The sequence below is a fragment of the Echinops telfairi genome, unplaced genomic scaffold (assembly GCF_000313985.2).
Source record: "Echinops telfairi isolate 266 unplaced genomic scaffold, ASM31398v2 ScPeMD7_1;HRSCAF=3_0, whole genome shotgun sequence".
NCBI lineage: Eukaryota > Metazoa > Chordata > Mammalia > Afrosoricida > Tenrecidae > Echinops > Echinops telfairi.
Genome location: NW_022103896.1, coordinates 87,393,370 through 87,405,497, shown reverse-complemented (window position 1 = coordinate 87,405,497; position 12,128 = coordinate 87,393,370). Strand labels below are relative to the sequence as shown.

Below are 12,128 nucleotides of genomic sequence, written 5' to 3'. Positions count from 1 at the left end.
GAATGTACAAATATGCTTTACACAATTGATGTATGTATGGATTGTGATAAGAGTTGTATGAGCCCCTAATAAAATGACTTTTTTTAGGAAAGGGTTCAGTTTACTATAGAGGTTAAGGGGGCCTTCACTATCATTAGGAATAGGAACCTGGAGCAAGTGCTTCCTTTGGAGCTAGGGTTCCTGTACTGAGAATCCCCTAGACATGCAAGCAAGATTTATAATACTGAAGATGGCATGAGACTGTGCAGACAGGGCAGCAGCATGAATTATGGTAGCCAGGGGACTAGAGCAAGGTGGCTCAGTAGACATATTGACCCATGGATGAGAGAGATTTAAACGCCTTTGGACAGGAGCTTGCTGGCATAGTGGGGTGCCTGAGAGCACTTCTCACAGATCTGACAAGTTAGAACTCTTGTCCAAGCAGGGCATAGGCCAGGCCTGGGCATGGTCCCTGTCGAAGAGGCCCAAGCAGAGATAATTGAAAGGAAAGACCTTTTAGGAGGTGAGGCGGTGAGCTCTGAATGTTGGGAAATATGCAGGGAATCTGTGGGGTATCAGTCCCCACAATCAAATGGGTGCAAGGGCAGTTGTGTAATTGAGGCATAAATTAAACAGACATCAGATAAGAAGATAAAGCATGCAAGTGATCATCTCCGGGACCTCCATGACTTCAGGAACCAGGTCTGCGCAGAGAGAGTAATGTAATTTCAAGAATTTATATAATCTGTGGCACGCAGGTCACGGTAAGCACATGTGTAAAGGAAGGGGTTGTACAATAGGCATATGTGTAACAGGAGGCAGATGAGCTAGGAGTATACACCCAGTAGGAAGGCGTGGCACTAGAGGCATACATGTGACAGGAAGGCACATATGTAACAAAATAGGCGGACTTTAGAATCAAGATGTCAGCTTCACCTTGGTCGTCCCTGAGTTTGAGATCGATTTTAGGTGTCTTTGAGCTCTCCTTCAAGGGAACAATCTATGATCCTTTTCAGAAGGGAGGGGGGTTGTTTTGGGAGGGTACAGACAATAGGGTCTGATTGCCTTAGATGGCTGACAACCTTCAGGCAGATAACCTTTAAGCAGTTGACCTCTAAGTGTATAGTCAGTGACCATGTGTTTGCAAATAGCACCTTAGATTTGGCATTATTACAGGGGACATTGTGTGAAATAACTTTTACTTATGAGAATGTGAGTGGGAAGCAAATGACAACTGAAAATTTCCTCCACGGGAGCCTTGGCCTCCCAGGCTCCTTAACGTGTGAATGTTGAGAGTTTGCACTCTCTTCCCGATTTTCATTTTCCCACAGGAATCCATGAATTAGAGGGAAAAATTCAAAAGAAGACACCAGAAAGAGACACGATTATGAGATAGCATAATTGTGTTAATTTTTTATAAGTAACCCAACTGGGTGGGAAAAATGCCTGATGTGTGTCTGATACAGATCACAAAAACGGGTAATGGTAATATGGAAAAATAATAGGAGACCTTAACCAGATACCTCCTGAAATGCTTACTGAGGTATAATCAGCTTCTTGACTTCCCTAGTTGAAGTTTGAATTTATTTGGAGGCAGAAAACATGAGAACTTTACTTAATTCTGAATATTTTAAGCAGAAATTAACAAAAGATATCTTTACAGAAAGCAATCATATAAAATTTATATTATTGAACCCCAAGCTGATTAAGAAGCCTATTGCCATACATGTAACCTAGATTTTTTAAAAGGCGTACATAAGGAGAAGAAAAAGATAAGCATTGTTGTTGTCTCTGCGTGTGGCTATTGAGCTGGGTGTTTTATGAAGCTGTCAAAAATAGAATGTAGTGAAATTATTCAAAATAGGATTCAGAACATTCAATTCACATGGTCTTTTGGCAAAGAGATACAATTAGGCAAGCAAACACCATAAAATAATTATACAGGCGGTATTATTTTGAGCTTCTGATTTTCAAATATAAAGCATGAAGGGCAATAACCAAGGGCAGATTAATTAGATAGTACCCCAAAAACCCTCAGTACTGTTGAGTCTAATCTGACTCATAGCAGCCCTATAAAACTGGGTAGACCTTGTCCTGTGGGTTTTGGAATATGTAAATGTTATGTGGGTAGAAAGCCTCATCTTTCCTCCATGGAGCAGCTAGTGGTTTTGAACTGCCTACGATGGGTTAACAGTCCCAAAGCATAACCATTATGCCACCAGGGCTTCCATGGGTAGTACAAACTATACAATTAGCACTAAGAAAACTAAAGCCATAAATAAGTGGAGGTTTTAAAAAACACTATTTTTTTTTTAAACAAATGAAGTTTTCTAAAATTGCGTTTGAAATGAGGAAGCACTAGACTGCTGCTTAGGACCCAACCCACTAAGGTAAAACAAAAGTGCCTCTCATAATTCATTCTGCTAATGGCTTAGAACTTTTATATGATGGGTAAAGATACAAAGGGCACCCATGTACCATTGTCTTCTGGCAACAAATCTTGGGAGAGTTTACATCTCCAACCACGGACCAGATTCAGTGATAGGAACTGCAAAATGCTGAAAGTATATATGTGTCTAAGTAGGTTAAATGAAGTCACTAGATAAGACTGATTTTTTTTTTTAATCAACAGCTGGAAGAGGAAGTGGTAATTACCAGTACTCAACATGAATTCACTCTAAAGTTAGATTACATTAGTCTGATCTCTCTTAACAGAGTTCTAAATGGTAGGGAAATGCAGTAGATTTCGTTCATTTGAGTTTTACCAGAGAATAAGGTTTGCTTTCATTACATCTTAATACCAAAATTGAGAAAAAGGGAAATGATATTAGTGTGTTTGGGAGGAAAATTTGTGTGACTTTACTTAATATCTAATATCGGGGATGTTACTAATGATGGGTTACAGAATTTATTCTTGGCCTTTGCCTCTTCAACATTCTTGTTAAGCACTTCATTATTTCAACCCCATTTTCAGGCGTTTACAAAAATGCCCAATTTAGACAACTCAGTTTTCCAGCATTGCAGTCTAACTTACCCCCAGGACGATCCTTTGGTCACAGTGACACATAGTGACCGTATGGATGAGGGTAGAACTGCTCTGTGGGTGTCAGAGAGTGTAAATCTTTACGGGAGTAGAAAGCTTCCTCTTTCTCCCAGAGCTGCTGTATGACCAGGGGGTCCTAGATATGATTATGTTGTAAAATTGTATGGAAGAGCTGGTTGTCTATGAAGGCTACCTGTAGTCCAGAGCAGTAACATCGTGTCATTGTTATTTGGGAGAATATTTTCAAAATTTTTCACTTTCAATCAGAAGAGAAAGAAGGACTGAATAGCTCGAGCCCAAGCCGATGGTTTTAGGTCATAACATTACCAGCTAAAAATAAGAAGCAAGGTAATTTCTGATTAATCACAAATTGAAACCTACTAATTCTGACTTACAGCAACTCTGTAGGAAAGTAGAATGCTTGACTGGGTTTCTGGGCCATTAATCTCTGTAGAAGCATATTGCTTTATATTTTTCCCTGCTGAGTGATTGACAGATTTGAATCTCTGACCTTTCAGCTCACTCACTCACTAACTGCCATAGAAATTACTCTGATTGATGCAACCTTATGGGACAGGGTAGAATTGTGCCTGTAGGCTTCTGAGACTAACTGGTTAGGGAATAGAAAGTCTCATCTTTCTCTTGAGGAGCAGCTGGTGGTTTCAAACTGCTGACTTAAGTTAGCAGCTCTAGTGGCGTAGTGGGTTACACATTGGGCTGCTAGTTTTGAGATCTGCAGTTCAAATCTACCAGCGGCTCTGCAGGAGAAAGAGGAGGCTTTCTACTCCTGCAAAGTTACAATTTCTGGAACTCACTGGGTTAGTTCGATCCTTCCCTACAGGGTCAGTATGGGTCAGCATCTGCTCAATGGCCATGAGTTCTAAGGCCTTTCATCCCCCCAAAACAAAACAAACTCACTGCCATTTAGTCAATGCCAACTCATAACTAGCAGCCCAATGATGCTTACTCTGTTGTGTTTTATACTTCTTATACTGTGATGCATCCTAGAAATTATCTGATGCATCAGATTATTTTTAGCAACCCTAACTCTTGTAATTATTTTGAAATTCAGGATAAGTATTAATAGTGAGCATTTAATATTGAGCACTAGCAGTTTAGCTTATGATTAATTCATGTTTAGGGATTTTTAAATGGAACTCAAATCAATAAAAGGTACCAATGAAATCAGGTAAAGCTGGTTCTGCTATAATTATTTTTAATTTCTAAGAGTTTCTTGATGCTCATTTTTTAATAAACAATCTTCTTTGTATTTCATCGATAAAATTTCTTTCTTTTTTTTCTTTAACAGTTTTACTGACATAAATTCACATATACATTTCACTAGTTAAATTACATTCATAGGAGTTGTGCAACCATTGCTATCAATTCCAAAGTATTTCTTCTTTGTACTCGTTAATTTTGTTTGTTTGTTTTTGGTTTTTTAAATCATTTTATTGGAGGCTCATACAACTCTTATCACAATCCATACATCCATCCATTGTGTCAAGCACATTTGTACATTTGTTACCATCATCATTCTCAAAACATTTGCTTTCTAAAAATTTCTTTCTATAAGGATTTTAGTTATGCTTATAGGTATTTTGGTTGTGTATAATGCTTTCTAGTTAGTAGGGACTTTCGCAGAAAGAGATACACAATTTTTGGAGCCCTCTCTCTACTCAGAGGGCACCCTTAAAAAAAAAAAAAAAGGATTTTAGTTCTATTTTTTTGTTTTGTTTTCCACCTCCCACACCCGCTCTTGTGTTGTCTCTAGACGTTTTAAGTTGTTTTGGCCTTGTTCTCTCAATTTGAGAATGATCTTTGGTTTACTTTAGCATGAAACTCTAAACTCCTTCGAGTCCAGGAGTTTCCCTGTGGGATGCTGTTTTAAAGACCTGGCTTTTTCAGATGTCAATAGCTGTAGACCCTCTTCTAAGACTATTTAGTTTTCAAAAAAACGAGTGTACCGGTTCCTGCCTGGACTGGCACGTGTCTTCCGGCTCATGTTCATGTATTAAGCAGGCTCTTTTCAGACCGCAGTCTAACCCCTGCTCTCCTCTGATGTCTAGTTGGGAGACTTTTGCCCAGTTTTTGTCTATAGAAAATCAGAATGGGGTAGGAATCAACACCAGGGAGGAGTGGTGAGTCACTCACTGCCCCTCCTTCTGACTGACCCATTTCTCTGTTGTCATCCCAGCTTTCCCCATCCCTACAGTTTGGGAATCTATGTCCTCCTGTGACTTGAGTGGATTTTTCTGGGATGGTAGCTTTCTCTGCAGATATTTCATACTCTGATTTCTGATCATAGTTCATTCACCTGCTTTCTTTTCACCAGGTGTTGATATTTCTCATCTGATTTTGTATTTCCAGTTTGCTTGGATTTTGTTGGGTTTGCCATTTTTAAGTCTTTTCCTTTGCAATCGTGTCTGAAAGAGCACAAATAAATGAGTTTCATCTGCCAGGATTAATCTCAGTTCTTCCCTCAACACACCAGAACTTCAAGACCCATCTCAGTACCACACTTTCATGACAGCTTCCTGTAAGGGGTTAGATGTTCATTTATTTGCTTCTGTTGTTACCAGATTCCTGCCTGGAATGTCACATGTCTCCCAGCTCATGTTCATGTTTTACATCCATTGCTTAAGCAATGCTGTGACCACACAGCAAACTTTTGGTCATTATCTCCTCCTGCTTTTAAAAAGTCTAAAGCTAATTCCAGTCAGTTTAGCTCACTTACTTTGACTCACTTATTCAGGTTATCCCACGCATTTGGTACAAAACAGCAGGTTGGTTATTCCAGAGAATATGTAGAGATCAGCATTCAAGAAGTTATTTCTTGTGGCAGTAACAAGATAAACACAAGCATGAGACATGATGTGGGGTGAGGTAGGTGGGTAGAGAATGGAGTGGCAGAGGCTAGTGTGTCAGTCCTGGGAAAGTAAATGATGAACTTTCGATAGGAAAGCTCTTTCTTCTTGTCCAGGTAAGAATAACTTTTTAACTTAATGAAAATTTACAGTTTCTATAAAGAAGTAATAATAAACCTACCTTGTAAACTATTTTACCATTTGCACAAGACTTATTTAACATGTTGAAGAGCAAGGATGTCATTTTGAAGACTAAGGTGTGCTTGGCCTCCTTTATTTATTTATTAAAAAAAACAACATTTTATTGTGGGCTCTTACAGCTCTTATCACAATCCATACATCCATTGTGTCAAGCACATTTGTACATATGTTGTCATCATCATTTTAAAAACATTTTTTTCTTCTTGAGCCCTTGGTATCAGCTCATTTTCCCCCCACCCTCCCTCATGAACCCTGATCATTTATAAATTATTATTATTTTTTCTAGTCTTACACTGACTGCTGTGTCCCCTCACCCACTTTTCTGTTGTCCATCCCCCTGGAAGGGGGTTATATGTAGATCATTGTGACTGGTTCTCCCTTTCTCTCCCCACCTTCCCCTTACCCTCCTGATATGGCTACTGTCAATATTGGTCCTGAGGGGTTTATCTGTCCTGGATTCCCTGTGTTGTGAGCGCTTATCTGTACCAGTGTACATGCTCTGGTCTAGCCAGATTTATAAGGTAGAATTGAGGTCATGATGGGGGTGGGGTAGGGGAGGAAGCATTAAAGAACTAGAAGAAAGTTGTATGTTTCATCGGAGCTATACTGCACCCTGACTGGCTCTTCTCTTCCTTGTGACCCTTCTGTACGAGGATGTCCAATTGTCTACAGATGGGTTTTGGGTCTCTACTCCGCACTCCCACTGATTCACACAGATATGATTTTTTTGTTCTGTGGCCTGACCCACTTTAATTGCTGTATGTGCATGGAAAAGGTGGACAATGAATAAAGAAGATCATAAAAGAATTGATGCATTCGAATTACGGTGTTGGTGAAGAATATTGACAGTATTATGAACTGCCATAAAATAAACATCTGTCTTGAAAGAAGTACAGCCAGAATGCTCCCCAAATGTATGCATGACATGACTTTGTCTCACGTAGTTTGAATATGTTATCGGAAGAGATCAATCCTTGTAATCTTAAACTTTCTGGAAAATAAAATAATATAAAATTTGGTTATTTTCACTTCAAATTTAGATTTTCCTTGCTGCTGCTTAATTTGGAGGAGTATTACTTTGAACAACATACAGCTAATCATATTCAGCACAAAGGCAGTCCAAATGAAAGGTAAGAGAAATTTGGATTACTTTCTAACATTTGATATTTTAAAAATGAAATGTATGATCATATAGGTTTTCCCAACCTTCCCTTATTGGAAACACAATGAGGAGGGGATGTTTAAGTTGCTACCATGGCTGCACAGACTCTTTCTCAAAGCTCAGAAGAGCCCTGGTGGCCTAGCGGGCTACACACTGATCTGCTACCACAAGGTCCTTGCTTTGAACCTGCCAGCTCCTCCTTGGGAGAAAGATGAGGCTGTCTATTCCTGTGAAGATTGAAAGTGTTGGAAACTCAAAGGGGGCAGTTCTTCCCCATCATACAGGGTTGTTATGAATTGGAATCGACTTGATAACAATTAAATTTGGTTTTTATTTTTTTGGCCATAGCTTCAAATATTTTTCAAAGAAGAAAAGCATTGCATTGTAATTCCTTTAATGTTGTGGGTACTTAAGATCAGCTGGCTAGGAGATAGCCTTTTCTTCGCTTTGTGCGTGTGTGTGGCATTCCTCTATATGAGATTATCCTATAATAATCTCCTGGAAGTTAATTTGGTAATATCTAACCAGATGATGCGTAGATTGTAATCTGGCAGTTGCACTTCTAGGAAGCTGTCTAGAAGATCCATTATCAAATTATAAAAAGTGCCATTTACAGGGTTACTCGTGGCAGCACTATTGTCAATAGTAAAAGACTGGTCGCAGTCCAAGAGACGACTGACGAAACAAACCATGGAATGCCCACCAAATCAAGTGGTTAGGAATGTAGCTATTTAACAGAATTAAATTTATTTTTAAAAAATGAACTTAATTATATGTAAAGTTGGTGATATAACCATTGAGAATTGTTATTTTAGTTGACTTCAGAACACACAGTAATTTGATTATATGTCTCTTGAATATATCCTAAAAGGAAAAAAAATGATGAAGGCATGCACTGTACTCAATAATAAGACCGATAATGTTGGTACTATTATTTGAGAGTTATTTTATATACATGTAAATGCATTTATATAGTTTGATAAAGCAATGGAGTAATTATGTTAATGCTAAGGCCAGAATTTCCAGTTTAAACGAGATGGAAATATAATATGAGTTTAAATACAAACCTTGTACTCTTACATATGAAATGGAAATGCTTTCATAGATTAGTGTATTTTGTGCATGGGCTCCTATTAATTGGAGGCCAACTCTAACAACGTTACCGACAGTGGTACTTATTGAGCGTTTACTATGTGCTGGAGACATAATTTAGTTGTAGTTAAATTGGACAGTGCATAACATGAAAGCATAATTACAGTACATGTAGGGGCAGGTTTTTCTGATCACTAGAGAGAAGAGATACAGGAAATATTTTTGCTTTGTTTTCTGTCTTTTCATACTCTTTGTTTTTAATTGCATTGGTAACATTTTATTAGCTGACATATCAGTGCCTACTCTAGCTAAAATATATGATGATTCTTTCATGACCTTACTACATTTATTAAACAATCTTTTATACTTGTTCCCTAGAAAAGTCAGGGGCTCCTTAAAGATATGCTCTAAGTCAGTGATTTTTGAACCAGATGCAGTATCCCAGCCCATTATTAAGGTAATTACACTTTAAATATTAATAAGTATGCCCCATTTTTGTGTTTTTATTTTCTTTTTGCTGATTTTTATAATATTTCTTTTAATTTTCTCCAGATTCCTTTGAGAGATTGCATAAAAATAGGACAATATGGAGAAAATGGAACCAGTAGACACTTTACAAAGTATGTTATTTACAAAGTATGTTTTTCACAGCTTTGCCTAAAGGCTTAATTCTGCTCTGTCTCCCCAACATTTTATATTTATTAACTTTTATCTGTATTTTAGGACAAAATCTGCGGAAATTTCTCTCATTTTCAGTCAGGTAAGAAGCACATAATAAATATTTTTTTCCTGAATGAAGATTTATACAAGCACGCATGTTACTACAGTAACATTACTTTTGGAAAATCTCAACTGAAGATTGTTGGGATAGATTTTTTTAAAGCTTTTAAAATTGAACCTGGGGGGCGGATATGTGTATGTATATGTATAGATATGTATATGTATGTATGTATGTATGTATGTATATTTGCGTATGTGTATATATACACACACCGTTTGGAAAATATCTATGCAAAGGGCAGTAAATTCGTCAGAGGCTCTTTATTGGGTGTGTGGTACATGCATACTGGCTCTTGAGTCCCAGGGGTTCCCTGGTGGTGCTAGCAGGACCTTTTGCAGATAAGACAGTGCTTTGAGATGTATGGGGCTTTGCTTCTTCCAATAGTGACTCCTGGTCTCCTTTAGGAGATAGGAAACCAGTAGCACACCACTGAAACTGACCTCAGCTCTGCTTCCTGGGACCAACAGGGCAGCACCTTTCTTGAGGTCATCACCTGTGTTCATGTGAACTTTGCATAAAGACATGTGGTTGGTACTGTTCTTAGAACTGGTGAGATGGAGACCAATGGGAACATAGCTTGTCTCCTCTAATTTCATTAGGGTATGGGTACACCAAACCAAACACATTGAGATTCAGTTAATTCCAACTCCTAGTGACCCTGTAGGGCAGCGTAAAAATGTCCCTGTGCGGTCACGAGACTAACTTTTTATGGGAGTATACAGCCCCCTCTGTAAATAAAGGTGTAGAGTTTGTCAACACCTCTTCCTTCTAGCTCTGGATTTCACGGTCTTCCCAGTGTAGGGCCAGAAGAGCTCAGTTTTGCCTTGCCTTTATGCAGAGACTTCGTTCTCTGAGATGTCCGGGTCTTCTTAGAAAAAGATCATTCTTCTGTGATCTAGTGAGTTAGGCAAAGCTGTGAAAAACAAAGTCAATCAAGCTTCTTTATTGCAAGGCTGAATGAAAGCACTGATTTTGATGCCTAGCAATAGCAGATAGTGTTCCTGGCACAGTTTTTGGCTACTGCACCTTCTGTTCATGAAGCACTTGTATAATAAGAACATTTATTTCATGAACACTGAAAGATCTCAGATTAAGCTATTTTCTATTGTTTATAATTCTAAGAAGAAACCATTTCACTATCTTTGCCTTGGTATTAATAGGCATATATGAAAATAGTTACAGCTATCTTACTACTTTGGTGGAAAAGGACTACCGTGATTAATTCTGTTTCACACTTGTGCTCTCATTATTTCTGAACCACCATTCTTCATAATGGCCTTTTTCTAGAAAAGCCATATCTTGAAAAGAACAGGTATTTATTTTAGTAAGAAATCTGATTTGTATCAAAGAATTATAATGTTCAAGAGTATTAAGCAAAAAAAGAGTAGTAATTAGCTTCAAGTTTAGAAATAAAGATTTAAAAAATGTATCTATATCCAATTTTAATAGCTTGTACAAAAACTGACTTAAAGTCAGCTTAATGCCAATGGTGCCTAGACAAACTATTCTTTTAGCTTTGGGGGACCACACATAAACATGGAAACTCTTGTGGGTTAAAACATTTTTTATTGCTTGCTGGCTCAGACAGTCTCAGAAACATAGTACATTAGTTTTGAGTTTTGCCTCTAAACTTTTCCGTTGTTGTTAGGTAAAAGAGTGTGTATTTAGTTATTATCTTCAAGGGTCTGCAGTTATAAAGGTGAATACAGTAGCCACAGCCTCTCTCCCCTTGGACTTTACTTTCCACAATAGTGAAATTAACCGAAACCAAACCAAACCTGCCATCAAGTCGATTCCAACCTGCAGGGCCGACTAGAGCTGCTCCTTTGGATTTCCAGTATTCTAAGTCTTCCGTGGCATAGACCGCCTCCTCTTCTTCCCACAGACCAGCTGATGAGTTTGAACTGCCGTTGGCAGCTCAGTGCATAACCTGCAATGGCACCAGAGCTCCTAACAGGGAAGTTAGGCCACAAATCAGTATCTATTAGGTCAGGACAAAAAAGTAGCTGTGAAAAGGAATACATACACTACTTTCGTAGAACGATCAGTTTCTTTCAGTTTAAGATGCTCAGCATGTTCCTCCTTTTGGTTTTCTAGCACTGAGCCTTTGTACATTTCATTATAATATTTTGTTTTGTCTTCTTGAGTTGTCCTTTGAACTTTTCTGTTCAGCTCTTTGACTTCATTTCTTCCATGTGCTGTAGCTACTCTACAATTGAGAGCAAATTTCAGCATCTTTTCTGACATCCACACTGATCTTTTCTGTCTTTCCTTTCTTTTTAATGACATTTTGCTTTCTTCAGGTATGTTTTCACATCCCTGGTCCATGATCAGAGGGGATTTATCAGAGGCTTAATACACATGTTTCTCCCCTTCCCTTTTTTTAAAAAAAAACTCACACAACTTTTAAAATAGATCAAAATGGAGATCAAATGATAGGGTATTACATTTTTATCTAGTTACGTCTACTATAATAAACTTTACAGTGCTCTCTGTCTGATTATAAGGCTACTCACATCCCTCGACAGAGTCAGAGGATACTTAACCCATGGGACCTACAAATAGAATGAGGTCTGACAGCTAGCTATCACTTTCTGCAAACCTGGTACTCACACTTTAAGCTGTGATACCATTCCCTCCACCGGTTTTGGTTGGTGTGTTTCTTGATGTGGACTTAGTTGATACCTGACTTAGATGGCTGCTTGTTTAAGGACAGTCCTTTAAGACCCCAGATGCTGTTCTCTCTGGTAGCCAGGCACCTTCGGGTTTCTTCACCACACTTTGGAATAGATCCCTATCTTCAGTGATCTCTTCGTGAGGGTAACCATCAAGCAGGGCTGTGTCATAAGAACTAATTGTTCTGAGCTTGGCACTAGATGTAGAACCCAAAGTTCATTCATATATCTAGGGTTTATAGATGTCTCTGGTTCACTTTAGAGACATCGTGTATGATGTTCGTGATGTGATTCCACAGTCCATTAGGTCTTCTGACATTATTGTTCA

The 12,128-nt window shown here is 38.3% G+C and overlaps 1 protein-coding gene across 1 annotated transcript in view; it reads left to right on the top strand.

Moving 5' to 3' along the window:
• The first annotated feature begins 637 nt into the window (after window positions 1–637).
• NSMAF (neutral sphingomyelinase activation associated factor) overlaps window positions 638–12,128 on the top strand; it is a 69,191-nt gene continuing 57,700 nt past the window's right edge. Inside the window, exons 1-5 of the mRNA XM_045293538.1 lie at window positions 638–696; window positions 7,131–7,220; window positions 8,723–8,801; window positions 8,897–8,964; window positions 9,068–9,104. Of these exons, the coding sequence (XP_045149473.1) occupies window positions 638–696; window positions 7,131–7,220; window positions 8,723–8,801; window positions 8,897–8,964; window positions 9,068–9,104 (333 nt within the window). The remainder of the gene's footprint in view (window positions 697–7,130; window positions 7,221–8,722; window positions 8,802–8,896; window positions 8,965–9,067; window positions 9,105–12,128) is intronic.